Source organism: Eumetopias jubatus, unplaced genomic scaffold (assembly GCF_037043125.1).
Source record: "Eumetopias jubatus isolate StellerSeaLion01/CBP00866 unplaced genomic scaffold, mEumJub1_p1.0 scaffold_1, whole genome shotgun sequence".
In the NCBI taxonomy this organism is placed as follows: Eukaryota; Metazoa; Chordata; class Mammalia; order Carnivora; family Otariidae; genus Eumetopias; species Eumetopias jubatus.
The window spans coordinates 56,756,978-56,776,952 of NW_028274807.1; the positions used below are offsets into that span (position 1 = coordinate 56,756,978).

The 19,975-nt window shown below is 39.9% G+C and overlaps 1 protein-coding gene across 1 annotated transcript in view; it reads left to right on the top strand.

The window, feature by feature from the left end:
• Positions 1–7,401: 7,401 nt before the first annotated feature.
• Positions 7,402–19,975, top strand: part of NECTIN3 (nectin cell adhesion molecule 3) — a 64,680-nt gene continuing 52,106 nt past the window's right edge. The window contains exon 1 of the mRNA XM_028110554.2: positions 7,402–7,561. Coding sequence (XP_027966355.2) covers positions 7,402–7,561 — 160 coding nt within the window. The remainder of the gene's footprint in view (positions 7,562–19,975) is intronic.

The following is a 19,975-nucleotide window of genomic DNA, read 5'->3' on the forward strand; positions in this document are numbered from 1 at the left end:
AGGTTTTGGGGATTAGAACGTGGGCATCTTTGGGAGACCATTTTTCTGCCTACCACAGAAGGTGCAGTGCAGAATGTAAATGGTAAATGGTGAAGAAGAATGCTGAATTAGCACAGTCTGGTTAACGGTAGGCAGAGTTCATTGGAACTGGTTTCAAGATTTCAATTACACTTGCGGAACGTAAACCTGCTCAAAATTCCACTCCCAGGTTGCTGATGATTGATAATGCGATTCCTGAATCTGTATTTAAACATACTAACACTACTACTAATAACAACAACAAAAACTAACACCTCTTGGGCTTTGTATATCAGACCTGTTCTAAAGTCATCATATGAGCTAATTTTATCCTTAAACAATACTGTGAAGAAGGCATCAATGTTTCCTCTAGACAGAATTAGTAACTTGCCCAAGCAGAGGATTGGAACTGAAACTTGGGCAGTAAAGCTCCAGGGCTTTTAACCTTACATACAAAGCTTCCTTAAGAGCATCTCCCTCCGGTTCAGGAGATGGGGAGTGGCTGATCAGTGTCTGTTGTGGGTTAGGTACCAAAGGGTACAAGTTAGAACTACAGCTTCAGGCAACCAATTAGGGCAGGATTTGTTGAAACACCCATGAGGGGAAAAGTGGCTCTTCGTTGTACTGAACCTACATGGACACCAGATTTCTTTTGTGCAATCGAAATATGAAGCCATCCACAAAATTCTTCTTTCTTTTCTCTCCTTTTCATCCAACAGATATTTATTAATGATAATATAAAGGAAAATGTACAGGCCATTACATGAATCTGAGTTATGCCCATAAGAATTAAAGGGATAATATAAAGTGCAAGTAAATTATAAAATTTGCCCCGTAAGTTATTAACCATCAATTATATTATTTCAATCTCTGTCATTTGATCCCCTGGCCTCATGTTCTCCACATTCTTTCTTCTTTCAGTGTCCCTCTGCCTCTACCCCCATGTTCATTACCTTCTTTTGAGTGCCTCTCCTTTCATCCTTTTTCGTCCTTTTGCTCATGTGCCTTTTGCCTCCACAGTTGCCTCCATTACTACCTGTTAGCTAGCCACGTATACTCAGACCTCTGCGGGAATAGACGATTTTGTCTTAAAATAGTAAAATTCTCCTGAATTCATTTTCTCCTTTCCATCCACTTATCACCACTTCAGTTCAGACTTTCATTTGCTCTGCTCCTCACAACTTCCTTCTGGAATTTCTGCTTATTTTTCCCAAGGCCCCTGACAATCCATCCATCCGGCCTCACTTTCATACACCTGATTTTTCTAGAAAACCTAATGCTGTCATTGCCCTACTCAAAGTTCTTCGATTGTTCCTATGATCTACCAGATACAATCTAAACTTCTTTATAAGACCTCAAAACTCCCTGCCTACCTAACTTCATTTTTTACCCTTCCAATTCCCCTTTGCAGGTTACCCTCTAGCAGCACAGTAATACTTGTGGTTTGTAAAACACATCATACCCTGTTATGCCTCCATATCCTTCCATCTGTCATTCTCTTATTCCCTCTGCTGCTTTTATGCCATTCTTATGGAGAATTCCTAGTCATTCTTTAGGACTATTCAGATGAGATTGGGCGCATTCAGGGTGGTATGGCCGTAAACCTATAGGACTATTCAAATGTGATCTTTGCTTTTAGGCCTTTCCAGTCTCTTTCAGGCAGACCTGGGACTTCCCCGCTCTCTCCTATAGTGTATATCCCTCCATTGCTTGTAAGAACACTGTTACTGGTATTTGGGGTCAGGACTTGGTTTTCATACCCAATACCTAACACATTGTAGTTCAATCATCTTTGCTAAATTAGCCTACCCTTTTACCTGACTTTCCATAATGCAATGGCATAGCTCTTCTTTCTGCCTCAATACCAGTTCCTTGAACTGTATTCTTTGGAACTCTGGTGCCCCTACAAAAGAGTTGTATATTATAGAAGTAAGCTTTAGATAGATATGTGAAATGTATGTTTGCTTTTCTGTAGGTTTAGGAGAGAAGTCCATTTCTTCTTTTCCCAAATAATCCTCTTATCTTTTAGTTCCATAATGATTCTCAAGTGCAAGCAAGTTCTGTGAAAGAAATAAATCACCTAAACCACCTAAAATTGGAAATTTCTATTTGTTTTTACCATGATCTAAAGAACATCACCAACAACAAAAACAAGTCATATGTATACATGACTAAAGCTCCAACATAATTACCACCAAATTTACTTTTACTCAAACCCACCCCTCATAACCTGGATTACTGCCAATGAAATAGAACAAATTTTGTCCATTACCTTATTGTTTTTATTTACATTAATTAACAGATTGACATTGGCTCTGTTATTTTAAACAGTTTGACTTAGAGAAAAGTAACCGTTACAAGGGAAGGTTTTGGGAAATAGTCACTGAAGAAACAGAATACTAATTAAGGCCCAATCAGGAACATAGGAAGCATACTATAGTACTGATGGAATTTAATAATAGGGTATTGTTACACAGGGGTTTGGAGGGAGTCTCCACACCAAAAAGAGGAACACTGAGGTAATCTAGCAATGTAAACTATAAGGAGCCATTACCACCTTTAGAGTGGGGTAAACAAAGAGAAAAGTTTGGATTATTAGAGCTCAGAAGCTCAGAGGTTAGGGTCCCTGCTGAGCGAGGGCTCAAACCTCTGAGAAGTGGGCACAGCCTGGCCAGTGCTGGTACCTCTGCGGAGATAGGAGGAGTCTGGTTCTTAGAATGTAAAAGTGGGAGGCTGGAGCCAACTGCTGATGACAATGGAAAGGGCTGTTACTGCGGATGGGATGCTGGTAGGAGCAGGAAGCAAACAGAAAATATCAAGTCTCTTTGCCCCTACTCCTGCCCTCCACCATCCCTCCAGGGACTTCTATTGATAGAACCCACCAGGAAGCCAGCTGGTAAAGAAAAGAGAGTTTGCAGAGCCCCAAACCCAGTATTACAAATGTGGAGTATGGAAATGTCAATATGGATTAGAGAGAGGATAGCTTAATAAACAACACTAGGAGTAATTAAATAGAGAGTGTTTTTTTTTAATTATTTGAGAGAGACAAAAAGAACAAGCGGGGGTGGGGGAGGGGAAGAGGGAGAAGCAGACTCCTTGCTGAGCAGGGATCCCAACACAGGGCTCTCAATCCCAGGACCCTGGGATCATGACCTGAGCCGAAGGCAGACATTTAACCAACTGAGCCACCCAGGTCCCCCTAAATAGAAAGTCTTAAGCAATGGTCAGCTAATCATCTTCCAGCTTAAAAAACTCAATATGATCATATGCTCAAGGCCTTAAAAAATCAATAAATTAATAGTCTTCTGTTGACTTTGTCTGTGATTAGACACACACCTGAGTATGCTATGTCACTATAGTTATCATTTAGTCATCCGGTCTGGGACTTACATGGCAGATGCTGTTCTAGGCGGTTGGGTTTCAACAGTGAAAAAATAGGTCCCCGCCCACCCTCGTGGAACTTTCATTCTAGTGAAGGGGAAACAGACAATAAATAAAAACATAACGTGTCAGATGGTGAGTACAATTAATAAAGGCAAGTTAAGGGGGATAGGAATTGGGGGTAGGGGAGCTCTTTATATGGGGTAGTGATACAAGATCTCAATAATAGAGTGAAACTTGAGCAAAGATCCAAAGGAAATATGAGGGGGAAATCAGTATGAATATATAGGGGGAATCTTTTCAGTAGAAAATGGTTGCATTTGATAAATGTGAGACTGGTGAAGATTTTGCAAGTGGGTGGACTTTTTTGTGGGTTTGCGGTTTGATTTTAACTATTTGCATAGTTCTGCTTTAGAAGACTGTGATTCTAGTAGAGTGACATCAACTTATTATCAAATATAGTACCAAGTTCAAACATTCCACAAAGCATTGCTCATCTCTTCCACTGAGGGAAAAACTATACTTCTTCACACAGCAGGTTATAAAAAATTCACTGATGGTAAGGAGAATGAGCTGAGTACATAATGGCCCACCTTCACTATAAAGTACTTTCTTTGTTTCAGAGTCAGCTATGAAATTATTATAATAGTCTCAAACCTTTAATTTGGATTATTTGAGTAAATGTAAAGTGCCCAGTACTGTACATAATTACTTCTTTGTTAAGATGTCAACCTTTGTTTTTTAGTTAAGAGTTAATGAACCTCGATAATTAGCCAACAGTCTTTGAGGCAGAAAGTGGGATGGACACCATCAGTACTCTTAACCCAAAACAATGAAATCATTGTTGGCAGTAGGATCTGTTGCCTTTTGTTCAGATAATTTTCTTCTTGGAAAATACATGCATATTTTGGATTTAATGGTGCCAGAAATATTAATAAGTTAGCTATAATTATTCCTGAACCGGTTTGTCACTCAAACAATAAAAGTGAACTTATCTATAAAGTTAGACAACTAAAATGGTATAAAACACAGTAATACTCTCATGATAAAGGTTTTTTTTTTAAGTCAACAGTAATTCTGGCCCTTGAAAGAAAATGAACTGTATCATATAAAATCTCTTTCTGTAGCTAGTAATAATTTCCAACAGCAAGGCTCGGGGTGAGTGTGTCTTCATTTGAGAACAGTGTAATTTAAGACTGGACACTTAGAAAGTAGAAATTTGAGTTACCTCAGTAAATTTGTTTTTAACGTTAAAAGGAATCTTGGGAGGTCAGTGTGCCCAGCGGAAGGCAAGAACTTGGATCAGGCAGGAAAACCACCCACATGTGGCTTGTAGTATTTTCAATTAACCTCTCTGCCTAGGTTCCTCTCCTTGTCAGGTAGGGATAATAGTAATTGCTACCTTCCATGGGAAGTAAGCCTGTGCTCTGACATCTCTGGCCAAAGATGCTATATCAACACAAATGATTAATATTAGGACATAATGCATGTATGCACATAAAACACCAGCATAGTGCTCTTTTAATGCTTATATTAATATCTATAAATACTGCTCTTCCATGCTCTCTCTTCACTTTAGGTCAGAGAATAATATAATCATAGCATGTCACTAATCCAATTTCTCAAAATATGGAGGAAATACATTTTTTAAAGCTCCATATCATCCTTTTGAGAAGCACTAAACCTGCTAATCCCTCCTGGTCTCTGTAGCAATTGCACAATGGCCCCCCATATTAAGCCTTTGGCACCTTTTCAAATGTTGGCCAAATTACTTTTTCTGGAAACTGGAACCATCAGGGGAAGGCCAGGGGAATGAAATTGGCTAGTGATATTAAAATTTTGGTTGTTTAATATTTAACTTGCTCTCAACAACGTGAAGTGCTATCTAAACAGATAATTAGCTAGTCGCTGCACAGTGGGCTTTATCTAAATTTAGCAGTGAAATTAGGTTTAGAGAATGAGAAAATAGGAAAAGAAATTTTCTCAAGGGAAACGGTGGTGTCAGCACAGCTGAGGAATGTCACAATAGCTACATTTCGTCAATTATGATCATCATCAGGGGATCTCCGGGAGAGACGCAGGACAAGGTTTATTCACAAGTGCATCCTGAGGATAGGCGATGGAAAAGAGTGGCCGCAGGAGACAGGCTGGATGAGAGACAGAGATAGAAAGAGAGAAAAAGAAAAACAGAGGATGGAGGAAGAGAGGTACTAAGCCGAGCGCTTGTAGACAGGATGGGAGGCGGAAGTTGAGAAAGAAAAAAGAGCGGTAGGGAGGGGTAGAATGGTGTGTAGCTTTGGAGGTGAGTAAAACACTGTAAACCGGGGGGGGGGGGGGGGGGCTGCTAGTGATGGAAAGGGTGTGATCTTGGCGGCAGGCAAGCATTGGTTTAACTGCGACAGGCGGCTAAATCCTTGTTCGACTTTCCTTCTTGCTGGGAGCACATTTCTAGCTATCTGGTGGAGATGCCAGGACCTCCATAAAATTAATGGTGTCCGGATTGAGGACGTGTGTCCTCTGCCTCCAGTCCCTCTCGGGACAGTCCAAACTGTCCTCCGCCCCTGCAGAACCGCTAGTGGCTGTGGCTTCAAGGTCAGGCCACCAGGGCTGTGCGTGGCGGGCGGATGAAGAGGGCAGGGCGCGTAGCCACCTGGGGTGAGGGAGGGTCGTGATGGATCCCAGACATCTTACGGGCAAATGCTTAACACTTCCCGAGGTCGCTTTACCGCGATCAGTTCAGAGGAAAACAGGCAATGAAAATAAAATTACACGTGCGAACATGCAAATGAAACAAAACCAAAGAGAAACACCACCGCACTCGAGGCGCTCAGATGGGGGAAATCCATGGCCTCCTGTTACCAGTTGCCCGGCGAGGACAGCGGACAGCTCGGCGGCCGGAGAAGCAAGAGCGAAAAAGCAAACCTTCTGGGGCCCCTCTTCTCCCCTGCCTCCGCTGACCCTTCCACCAAGCCGCCCTCCCAAGAGAAAGGAGCAAGAAAAACGCCTGTGCAAACAAGCCTCGGAGGGCTGGGGGAAGTGGAGCTGGAAAGAAGGGAGGGATTCGGGGAGCGCCGCTGTCCCGGGAAGCAGGAAGGAGAAAATCTCTCCTTTCAGTCCCCGGCGAGGAGGGAGATGACTAGTTCTGCAGGCTATGTACAGCCTCCTAGACAGGGACCTTTAGCGTGGGCAACGGAAGGGCAGCCCCATCCTGCCTTCCCCTCCTAACTCCCCCCGCCTCCTGTCCCGGCTCCCCGCCAGAGGGAGAGCGCGGCCCGGGCGAGGCGAGAAGCCAGCACGATTGTCCCGCCGCCCTCCACCTCCGTCTGCGCCTGGGCAGCGGTGGACCCGCGAGGGGCGGAGTGGGAGAGACCATTGGAAACGTTGGGAAGGGGGGAACGAGGCGGGGACGAGGCAGGAACGAGGGGCGGGGCCTACTAACCTATTCCAGATTTTCCTGTCCTCTTGAAAGCCCTGCTTTGGGAGAAACCCGTTATCAAAGTAGAGAGAAGAGATTTTTTTTTTTTTTGAAGAGGGAGGAGCGTGTGTAGGAGGGCGGGGTGGGAGGAGACGCGGCTTGCAGTCCGCGATCAGACGGGAGCTGGAGTTGTGCGGGGAGGGCGGGCGAGTCCCAGCGCCGGCTCTGAGGGTCGGCTTCTTCTCCCCCTCCCGTGCGGGGCGGGGTGGTGCGTTCCGAGTTCCCAGGAGTTCGAGGCGGGCGGGTGCCTGGGGGAGGGGAGTGGCGGCGGCGGCGGCGGCGGCGGCGGCGGCGGGCGGCTCCCGCCTCAGCCTCGGCAGTGGCGTCGGCGACGGCGGAGTCGAGGCAGCCGTGAGCGCTCCGCTTAGTGTCAGCCCGCGGCGACGGCTCAAGAACTGGGAGTTGGGGACCCGCGCGCCGGACTCTCCGCCGTCGCCGCCGCTGCTGCCGCCGCCCAGAGCCTAAGGCGCCGGGGCCGGGGGAGCCGGGGGGGCGGGCGAGCCAGCGGGCCGGGGGGAGGGTGGGGGATGGCGCGGACCCCGGGGCCGGCCCCGCTGTGTCCCGGAGGCGGCAAAGCACAACTTTCCTCCGCCTCTCCCCCCGGGGCCGGACTCCTGCTGCCGCCCCCGACGCCACCACCGCTACTGCTGCTGCTTTTCCCGCTGCTGCTCTTCTCCCGTCTCTGTGGTAGGTGAACCTCGGCGGCCGGCGCGGGCTGAGGGAGGCGCGACCTAGGGTCCCGGCGCCGTGGCCGGCCGGCGCGGGCCGCTCTCCGGGGCGGCGAGGCAGTTGTGCTCGGCGGTTGGCTGCGCGAGCGGGTGCCGCGGACTTTGGCTGGAAACTTTTCGCCGCGCCCGGGGCGAGGCCGGGGAAGGGCCGGGGCCGGCGGGTGCAGCGCCGGCCGCCCGCTCCCCTCCCCCGCTCACCGCGCCGTTGCCCGACGCCGAGTGCTGGGTGCGCTGGGAGCTCCTCAGTGTTTGCTCCGGGGACCGTTACCTCCTCTCTCTTTCGCGGAGGAAGCCGAGAGCGCGGACTTCTGGGCTGGGGCGAAGGTGCCTGGCTGCACGGTTGCTGCCTCCTTTCCCTCCCTCCCCCCCGCCGTGAAACTTGAGCTCTGAGCCCGGATACCTTTTGGGACCACAGCCCGACGGGATGAAACCTTTGGCTGCCAACCCCTCATCGCCTTCCACCCTGGAGAAGGCACCATGTTAGCCCACCCTACAGCATCCCCTACAGTCAGTTTTCTACGGTCGTCCGGCCCGGTTCTGCCCTCGCAGCCTCTGGGTCACGTTGCATTGAGCCCGTCGCTGCCTTCCAGTTTGTGGGACGTCTCTCACACTGTCCGCGTTTATCTTAGCGAACCCTGTTTGTCTTCGGGACTTTGATTTATGTGTTAAATACCTGATTGCATCTACTGTGCTCCGGCTGTTCTGATCAAAACAAACCCCACACCTCTTCCCGTTTCTTTCTTCCCTCGTTTTATGTTACAGTTTTCCTGTCACATTTGGGAGTTAGTCTCTTTGTAAATTCTGTACCTAGGTATCGGAGACTAGAAGTCCACTTGTTAAGGATCGTGTAAAAAAAAAAATCTGATCTCTCACGCAAGAGAGATGGACGTAAGTGATCATTAATGGAAGGCGGTGATTTGGGAAAGTAAGATCACCAGTCTTTGGGGATTAGCTCTGTGTGTCTTTTGGTAATACTGAAATACTGCAGGAAGTTATTCATTTCTGACACTTACTTGGTGAGGAAGGTGGAGAAGCAAAAACTTAACGCTTGCTAAAGATTGGTTTACTCAAAACATTTTTATTGGTACATTAAGGCTGCTGTTGGATCTGTGTTTAATGAAATCGTAAATGAAACCAGAAGTTTTATCAGTGTTTATTAAAAGGAGAGATGTGTGCAGATTTCTGGGATGGTGTGATTTAGAAGAAAGAACGTCCTGTTCCGGGAGGTTGTGTCAGGGTAGTTGGTTATGAGGGAGGCAGAGTTTTCAAGAGATGAGTGCCCCTTATAGGCTGAGAATTTCCTCTACCAGTTCACCACCACGTTTCAAGCATTGTAATGAAAGTTTCTGATTTACAGAGTATAGTCTGATAAACTGCTTGTTATCTAATCTGCATTGTTTCTGTAGCTCCACTCCCCAGCTGTTTGGTTCCACAACACAGTTCTTAATGCTGTTACCTCTTTAAATTGATTTAAGATTCTAAGTTGAATTTGTGTACTGTTCTTTTCCATTAGGGAGGATTGTGGGTTACAGTTGGGTGGGAGAAAAGTTGGAGGGGGTGTTTGTTAACAGTTTACTGGCCTGATTTCGATTGTGTTAAGGACCCAGTGAGTAGTACTTGTATCTCTAATAAAGGCTTATCTAGCTGGGCGAAGCCTTATAGAAGACTAGAACTAGGTGGTATGTGCAGATAATCAAGGATATAGATTTTGAGTAATAATTTCATAGTGCTTGTACAAGTGAAATGTTGATTACTTTTGAAGGAATGCATTGGTTTTCATATGGAAGAAGAAAGGAGCTTTTTTTTCTTTAACCTCTTTAGTAATGTCCTATCGGAGGGGCTTGATATTTTTATTTTAGGTCCTAAAAATTCAAGTAAAATAGGCAAATGGATTGTGATTTAGAGCAGGTGTAAATTGAATTTTTAGAGTCAATTCTGCTTGTAGTTGTAGAGACAGGCACTAGCTTTGTGTTACTGTGTGCCCTGTTCTTTTAAAAAGCTTCCTTTTCTGGCTTATAGTGTTAATAACACCCTAATTTGTGAATCCTTATGACTTTTTTTTTTTTTCCATCAACCTCTCTCTCTATTTTAGAAAGTCTTTGAGTAGGGCACAGTTTTCCCGACTTTCGGATCCTTAATAAGTATGGAAGTAGAATTTTCTTCATGTAACCTGTTTGTTGATCTGACATTCATAGTACTACTGACAAGGTTTTATGTGTACTATTGTTTGAGTAGTCAGTTTTAGAGTTGAAAAGATTTTTAGGCTTTAAAGAGATGATTATCTGATTTGTTAATCAGAATCCATTACTTGTTCAACATTTACGGATATTTTTTTCTTTTTGCTGCTATTTTTGATATGCTGCTTGTGTAAATTTAGCACGACCTTAGCTATGCTTAACATCTGCAATATCATCTATTAGTGCAAGGTAATTTTTACACCATGTTCATTTACTTAAAAAAAAAAAAAACCCTTGCAACTGGTAGACTTGATACTCTGAAAGCTGTAAAAAATGACATCATTTATGTTGTTTTGCGGGTGTACACTGTCTTCTATGAAGAACTGAACTTTTAAAATGTTTACAAACTGTCAAGTTTTTTGCTTTTTGTTTTTTAAGCCTAAGAAATAAATTTCTAGGTATAAAGGTCAAGGGGACTAGATTTACAATACCATGTGACTTCATAAATCTCATTTATTTAAAGCTCATTATTCGGGAATTCCATATTTTTTTTAACTGAAGTAGAGTTAACACACAATGTTATATTAGTTTCAGCCATATTTTTTTATGATGGCAATAATTAATTTAGAGGTGATTAGATTTATCTCACTTTCCTTCCACCATTTTCTTTAAAGGTAGAGAATTCTACCTGGGATATGGTATCAATGAAGGAAGAAGGTAAAGGCTTCTTGACCTTTGTCAATTCCTATTTGAAACTAGGATTCTGTGACTTTCCATTTTCATCAAAGTTTTATCTGAAGGTGGATGTTAGAAGGTGATAAAAAAGATCTAATATTATATTGAACCTTTAACAGCACTTATAGTACTTTCCGTATTCCGGCACTTGTTAGGCACGTGGGGACATAAAACATGAGTAAGGCAGAGTCCTGGCTTCAAGGAGCTTACAGCATTGTGATGATAGACATGAAAGAAACAGTTGTTCATAGGACAGTCCAGTGTTTATGATAGAGATCTGTATGAGGTACTATGGGGTTGCCCAGAAGAGCGATACCTAACTCATTAGGTAAAGATATATGAATGTGAACTGAGGAAAAAAAAATTACTTTTTAAACTATCAGTTGAGGGGCACCTGGGTGGCTCAGTTGGTTGAGCATCCGACTCTTGATTTCAGCTCAGGTCATGATCTCAGGGTCCTGGGATCTAGCGGATTCTGCTTCTCTCCCTCTCCTTCTACCCCCGCCTCTCAAATAAATAAATAAATCTTTTAAAAAAGTAAAAAATCAGTTGAGTCAGATCTTATTGAGATTAGGCATTGTGGTAGGTGGTACAAGTTTGCTTTCTCTCTCTCTGCTCTTTATGGTTTAGATACTAAATAGGCAGTTTGATTCTGAAAAAAGGCTGCCACTTACTAGCCTTTTTGAATCCTTGGCAAGCTGTTTAACCTCAGTAAACTTAAGGTTTTTCATCTTAAAAAAAAAAAGATGTTATCACTTTGCCTATAGAGTTGAGAGGATTAAATCAAAGAATAAAATAAAACAGGGTGCATGGAATATAACGAACGTTCAAATGTTAGCATTTATTAGATTGCACCTTATAAGCTAACCTGCGTAGTATTTGTCATTCTTAAATTCTACTCTGATGTCTTGAATAATTGAGTTTTCAAGGTAATTGACTTATTCTGTTTGCACTTTACATCTTTATTTTGAGTGTATAATGCAGTGTTCTTCAAATATTTGTTAAATTTACCTCAGATAAATATTCAGAAGACCAATTTTCAGATTAGGACACAGTGAAATTAACTAACTTGTGTAATTGTATGGAACCAAGTTGAATCTTCCCTTGGTGATGCAGAATGCCTTTTAAGATTTGGCAGTTCCATAGGTTGCTTGGAATGTTAGTGTTTATATTGAAAATGTAGAGTTGGAGAAAAGTGTTACAATTAAGTTTATCAAGTTATCAGATTGGGACCTGTAATACACACAGCCTATATAAATCTTTATGCATCCTAAACAGATATAATTCGAAAGTGAACCAAATTTAGAAGCAAGCAAAAACACCCAAATCTTCCATTCTTGCATTTAGCTATAGCATCAGAAATAGGAATTGGAAAAAGCCGGGCAATTATATATTTGTGCATGTATGTATTTATAGTCTTGCCTTGTTTATTTCACCTATGCTTCCATATATTTATATATGTTTAATTTAGTGATTCAGTAACTCTGATGTACATTTTGTATCAGTGTAGTAAGAAGTAAAACTTACGGCTTATTGCCTGTTATTTGAAAATTACTGAAAAGAAGCTGGGTGGGATACCCTTTTTAAAAAGTAGAGTATTTTGACATTTTGTAATTTGCCCCTTTAAAATGAGAGTAAGTAACATTTTTATAGCATATTCTATACTCTACTAAGGTGCTCATAACAATTCATAATAAAAAACTAGTTTGTGAAAGATGTGACATTTAATTAATAATGGCTATTAATATATAAATTTAGGATAAAATCAAATAATCCTTAAGTTAGTAATGGGATGACTACTAGATGATTTTATGTACCAGGCATTCAGATCCAAAAATCTAAGTAGATAAATGTCATACTTTTGATTACCTTTTGTATTTTTATGTAAAATTATTTAAAGTCTTGAATATGTATCATTTCCTGAATTTTATAAAACTTAAGATTTCTATTTTTATAATAGGTTCTGACATATTTAATCATTTAAATAAAATTTGTTGTGAATCTTTATCAAGGGTGAGCTTTAAGTTTTATCCTAAATGACTCACTTATTATACCATAGGTCATTAATTTAAAATTTTAGTGAGAGCTGCCCCTTATGAGTTTAGGTACAGCCATTTTGCAAGTACTGTAGTTATTTTAGAAAGGATATTGTATCGCAGACTTATTCTGAATTTTACATATTCTCTTTAATATAGCATCTAGGGAGATTGTTTTTCTTGCAATTCCCCAACAGACATCTGCTAATTAAGATGAGTAGGAAAAAACTACCTGTTGTATCGTGAGTAGATATTCATAAACTGGAATTTGAGGCATGTGTGAAAATATGCCAGTTTGTAACTGGATTAAGTGGCTAAGAATTGGCAGTATGCTTTTCAGTACGTCAGATGATTATTTTGTAGGTGTAAGATACTAAATTGTACATGTGGCTCTATAGATAGGAAAGTTTTAAAAACTTTGATTTTCTTTAATGGTTAAAAAGAATCAAAGTTATTTTAAATAGGTTGGCTTTGAACTGAATGGAGGCTTTTTAGGCTCTCAGGTTATTCAGGTTATTCAGAAGAAATAAAGGTGGGGGGGGCTATAAATCACTGTTCTCAGCTGGCCAGGGTCAGCAGAAGTAGGGCGCGCAGGTGCGTTCATATCTTCGTTACTAGGAAATCTTTTTGAAACAACTTTCTAGGCCCCACTGTGGACTTCCTGGATTGACAATTTTTGCAAGAGGGGTGGATATGGAGCCTGGGGATTGGGGTATTTGTATTTTGAGAGACATCTTCAGATGATTCTTTCCTTGATGAATGCTGTTTGTTATATTTTAATTTATGGTTTGACGAGATGTCCATATATTCCACTTGTTTTGTGCACTCATGTATCAGAAGTGCTTGGCATGTAGTAGGCACTCAAATTTCTTTATTTCAAGATTTTAACAGCAAAATCAAATTTAATCTAGTCCAGTACTGTCCAACAGAAATATAATGAGCCATATACATAATTTTAAGTTATCCTGATACCACATTAAAAATAATAAAACAGGTGAAATTAACCTTAATAATATATTTTATTTAACACAACATAACCAAAATATCACTTCATGACACAATTTGATGTTAAAAAGTTGAGATATTTTACATTTTCTTTCCTAGTCTTTGAAATTTGGTGTGTATTTTATACTTACCATTCGTTATTTAAACTAGCTATATTTCATGTGCTCAGTAGTCAGTTGTGGCTGGAGGCTACCATATTGGTCAGTGCAGGTCTAAACTGTACATGTCTCTGAAGTAGGTTGTGCCCTTCTTTGGTCCTTACTTACAAGGCCTAAAATGACATTGCTCTTCCTGCCTGCCAACTCAAACTCTGAAGTACCTGGTTTAAGGTTAATTTTCTCTGTGAAGCCTTCTCTTACCACTTCTTGCCTAAAGTGAGCAAATTCTTTGTAAAGTAGTTAGTCTTCGTACTTGTTATGTAGTATTTAATTGTAAGTTGTTTTGTGATATGTGGTCTTTGCCTAAAGATCTTGCCTCAGGCTTCATTGTATGTATTATAACACATATCACAGAATAAACAAATTATTTTTCAAACTATATAGATTTTAACATTTGCTTTTTTTTCCTGTTTAAGAAACTGACCAAATTTGCTATACTGTAAATGGCATCAAAAGAATGGTTTATGATTTCATCTTTCATGTTGAAATGAAATAATAGAATAATAGCTATACTAAGTAACTGTGAAACTTTTCTGAACTTGATTTTATTTCTTATCTGATCCTAGGTATCTTTTATTCCTTAGTCCCCGGATGCCTACTGTGTTTAATAATGTGACATGCAGTCATTAGAGGGAAAAACATGCACACTCTATTCACTTTTTTTTTTTTTCCTGTTTTTAGGTTTAGAGCAATGTTTGCCAAAGTGTTTCTGTGGAACTTAAGTCTCAGAAGATATGTTTCTGGGAGAAAGTACCATGGTGAAATAGACTTGGGAATGGGAAAAACTAACCATATAACCCCCTTATGTAAAGTTAGTTTGTTAATAGTCTAAGAAATTCTTCCATAAGATATCCTGTTTTACAAATTAATTAAATTCTTTTTTGTGTAATATCTGTTATGTTGAAGAAACTATATTTTAAAAAGCACACTAGAAAATATATCTTTAGAGAGATGCGTGTATTTGATATTATTCCTATTTTGACATTCCTATTCCTACCTTCCAAGATAGGGGGAATATGTGTGTGTGTATATTTATATAAATTTATTATATATTATATATAAAACTAGAAGAGGTTGTTAGCAACATTTAAAGATACTGCTTGATGAGGTAGTTATTGGTTTTTCTTTTTTCTAAAATTCCTTTTGCTTTCTTTAGTTCTGTCTCTTTATTCCCCATTGTCTTATCCATTTTGAATCTGAGATGTTTGCAAAATTGACCTTCTAGGAGGAATGCAATTTTTTTTCCTTTGGTATTGCAAAATCAGTTGTGTATTATTTATCCCAGGACATATGTAGTTTAAGCAGCTTCTGTGTGACATACCTCACTTTATGTATAACACATCTCACTCTGGGTTTGAATTTTTGAAATAAGTTGGGTAAATTTAAGATAGCCAATTGTTTTGTAATGGAAATATGTCAGTGCTGTTATTGGGAAGGACATGAAAAAACCAAGAGGCAATTATAAAAATAGGTGCATACAGTGAGGACTCCAACTCAGTGTTGAGAACATTGTATAAAATTAAGAGTGTACTCAGCTTTTCTAATGGCTTCAATTTAGAGGAAAAAAATACTAATGAAATGCTAGTATTGCTAAACTCTGGAGAGACCATTTTCATATAGTAACTATTTCTATGTGTTACCCATGATAAACATTATTGTCATTATTAAAATATTTTAATATTTTTTGAATATTGCCATTGTTTTTGAAATTTATTAATATGATTTCTAATTTAGTCATAGCTATTGTGGGCTAGATTAAGATTCATTTCACAAGTGTCCTGTCATTATGAACTCCAAATTCCCTTCTAATTTGATTTAGATTAGAGATAATCATTCATGGTTATAAGTTCAATTTAATATTGACTAAGTCACACCATTATAAACTGTCTAGTTTTTAAATCTGCTTAGAGATACCCTGGTTCATTTATTTTAAATGCAAAATTTTTAAAAAAGCTTCTCTATTTACTTTTTACTGAAGAGATTCAAGTGGGAGAAGGTACTTAGCTACAGTTCAAGCCTTCTCATTAGGGGCACAGGGCTAGAACATCATAGCATTTTTCACTAAACCATGAGTCTGCATATGTTAATGGCTCTAACAGCTGCTCTAAATCTCTGATTTCTGCTTGTTAAACTTAAAAGAGATTAAAAGAAAATTACCACAAGGAAAAGCCTTGGGTAACATGTGCAAGTAATGCAGTTGTATCAACTTTTATGGTAGTTTCACTATCCTTGTAAGCATTGTAAATATCTGATTATAAATATAATTATAAGCATATGATTGTTTTATGGTACAGTTTTGGCTAATTCATGTTAAAACCAGAATGAACTTTAATATTAAAGTATAATGGTAGGAACTCCTATTCTCTTTGAAGTTGTTACCTTCTGTTTGTTGTACACGAGTATAATGTCAGAGATTTATTATTTTTTTCTGTTAAAACTGGTATAGCTCCTGTGGTTGCCTGACTGATTTTGAATAACAAAAAGAAGGCATATCAAGGCTAGAATTAATAACACTAATGATGACATCTATCCTTAGCAAGAAATAAGGCTGTTTAGACTACTGACATTCTTTTCTGTATTTAAGATAGATTATTTTTACACTTTTTAATGAAAAAACATTTCAACTTTTAGATTCGTAAGAATTAGCAATTATGGTGGCTGTTTTGAAGCCATGCATTATTGTTCATCAAACTTATTTTTCCATATTGTGTATAAAAGGATCTGGACATTGACACAGTTTTGTTATATTTATAACTGATAGTGAAAATGTTTAAATACATAAATAGTTGGTGAAATTTGTATAGAGGATGCAGAAATGTCTCTTGCCTTCTAAAAGCTTTAATCCTAACAACATCTGTTAAAATATAAAAACAAATCTGAAATTGCCTAAGAAATATACGTAGTTTTCTTTGGGGATACTGCTGTTGCTTTGCTGCCCTCTACAGTCATCTAAAATAGTCACTCTAGATTTTTCTTCCAGCAGATGATTAAAATACTTGACATGGGAACTTTAAATTTCAGGAGTGGGTTGAGTAATATTTACTGTTAAAATATAATGTATAGTCACAACAGTTGACTCATTCCTGTAATGCAAAAAATAAAGGACATAGAAATTAGAGCAGGGGATAGAGAGGGGACCATTGAGCATCAATCAGGAAATAGGTAATATAGCACCAACTGACTGCTAGGTAGTTTAGAGGATACCTCAGTGAAATAAGATATGGTGGTTGGTGCCAAGTTTATAAACCCATTAGTAAGACTAACTGCATGCTAAAATATAGACAAAGATATTTGTAAAAATGGGCGCCTGGGTGGCTCAGTTGGTTAAGCGACTGCCTTCGGCTCAGGTCATGATCCTGGAGTCCCTGGATCGAGTCCCGCATCGGGCTCCCTGCTCGGCGGGGAGTCTGCTTCTCCCTCTGACCCTCCCCCCCATCTCATGTGCTTTCTCTCTCATTCTCTCTGTCTCTCAAATAAATAAATAAAATCTTTAAAAAAAAAGATATTTGTAAAAAAACATTGCAAGTAGTATGATACAAGCTTAAAAAAAGACTAGTAGGGCCTGGAAGAGTCAAGGAAAGCTAATTAGAGGAGATGAAACTTTTGAGCTCTGTCTTCAAGAATGGATTAAGTTTGGACAAGTAAAACAGGGTTATTTCAAACAGGGAAAAGAATATTAAAACACAAAGCATCTGTTACACAGAAAGGACTGTATGCAAGGGGCTTTGGACTCTTTCTTAATAAATGTAAAACTTAATTGTTAGGAGATTTGGAATTAGAAGTGTGTGTGTGTGTGTGTGTGTGTGTGTGTGTGTTAAATCCAGTTACTTAGCCTCTCTGCCTGTTTCACTCCCTGTTTCATAAAGGTGGCTAAATAGTTCATTTACAGAGTTGCTGTGAAAATTAAATGAAATCCTTATTAAACTGCAATAAAGTGCTTTGTAAATACAACTAACAATAATGCAAGGGAAATTGAATTGTCTTATATTAGAAATTTATATAAGAGTATTGTGGGATTATAGAAGGAGCAGTTTTATTGGCAATGGAGGAAGACTTAATAGAAGATCTAATTCTGTAGCTGAACCTTGCAGGAAGAATCTAGATTTCCATTTGTGAGGAAAAGTCAAAGAAAAAGGGCATTCCAGGATGAAAAAAAATCACTGGACTGAGAACTCTGTGGAAGGAATGTTCCCATGTGGTTCAAGCATGAGCTTTTTGTAGGGAAGTCATGGGATTTTTAAATACTTTGCTGATGCTGAGGAGAGTAGACTTTGTATGGTAGGCAGTGAGGAGCTTTTGAAGGCAGGTAACTACTGAATCTTTCTGTGATTTGCGGATATTGTATAGCCCTGACAGCAATGCATAAGATATATTGGAGATATGAGAGACAAAAGGGAAAACCGTTGCAATTGTCCATGGAAGACAAGGTTGTGGAGACAAATGACAATTTGGCAAAAGGCTTGAGTGGAGAGATGGATCTGAGCAGAATACCTGGTGTTTGGATATCATAGTGGGTGAAGAAGGAAGAGTTGGATATGTACTTAATGCTTATCTTTTGAATGGCTAGAAAAGGATAGTAAAAGGATTGATGGATTTTAGTCCCGTAACTTTTTCAGAGGCATTTAAATTGTGGTGCCTCAGGGATATATTTTAGAGCTGTAGTTGGAAATTTATTATGAGATGGTGGGGGTAGTATGTGGAATTGGGAATTATCGGGATTGAGGTATTTGGAATAGATGAATTGTTTGAGGTGGGGGGAGGGGGGAGGAAAGAGGGAGGGAGAAGAGAAGGAAAAAGGAGGAAAGGGAAGCGGGTAGGGGACTGGGAACGTTTTTCAAGATTGCGGTATTTTAATTGAATAAGAAGGGGGAGGGAGGATAATCTAGAAAAAAATTACTTGATAAATAGATCAATATATTTAGTAGTTAAGAGGAGTCCGCGGATGACTCAGTGATTTAGTAAAAGTGGTTAGAAGTCAAATTCCAAAAAATCAACAAATGAGGGGATAGTTAAGAAGTAGTAGGGTAGGGCCTACTCTTGGGAAAGATGGAAAAGAGAAAGAGTAATTTGAAGGGGAAGAATAATGTATCAGTTGTTATGGGCTGAATGTTTGTCATCCCAAAATGATACGTTGAAGCCCTAACTCCCAATGTGATGGTATTAGGAAGGGTTCTTTGGGACGTAATTAGATTTAGATGAGGTTCTTGAGGTTAGAGCCCCATAATGAGATCAGTGGTCTTATAAGCAGAGGAAGAGACATCAGAGTTTCCTGTCTACATCATATTGTGGATACAGTAAGAAGTCAGCCATCTGTAAGCCAGGAAGAGAGTTCTCACCAGAACTAATCATGCTAGCACCCAGATCTTGGACTCCCTATCCTCTGAACTATGAGAAATGTTTGCTGTTTAAGTTACCTAGTCTATGGTATTTTGTTATAGCAGCCTGAGTTGACTAAGACATCAGTCAAGGTTCTGAATTACAAATATTAGAAATTTAACTTTCACTAAAAGGAAGTCTTTTGAGGGATATCAGGTGGTTCAGGTATGGAAATTAAGACCCAAAGGAGGCTAGGCATCTAGAACCATATCCAAAACTACAGCCAAGATAATGTCAAGGGGCAGTCTGTCAAGGTCATTGCTTTTTGCTTCTTGAGACACTGGATGTTATAGCTTCGCCTCTTAGACTGGCATTGCTGTTCTTGGAAACTGGAAATTGTTACCATAGCACAGGGGAATATACTTTCTAATGGTGTCACTACAAAAAGTTGAAGAAAAGCTTTTTTAAAAAAAATGATGTGTAGTTGAGATATACAGTATTCTTTTTTAATTTAATTTTAATATGTTATATTAATCACCATACATTATATCATTAGTTTTTGATGTAGTGTTCCATGATTCATTGTTTGCGTATAACACCCAGTGCTCCATGCCCAATGTGCCCTCTTTAATACCCATCCCCAGGCTAACCCATCCCCCTAACCCCCTCCCCTCTAGAACCCTCAGTTTGTTTTTCAGAGTCCATCGTCTCTCATGGTTCGTCTCCCCCTCCGATTTCATTTTTCCCTTCCTACTATCTTTTTTTTTTTTTTTTAACATATAACGTATTATTTGTTTCAGAGGTACAGGTCTGTGATTCAACAGCCTTACACAATTCACAGCATATACAGTATTCTATTAGTTTCAGATGTACAACATAGTGACTCGACAATTATATACGTTATTAGGCTGTGCTTACCACAGTAAGTATAGTTACCCTTTGTCAC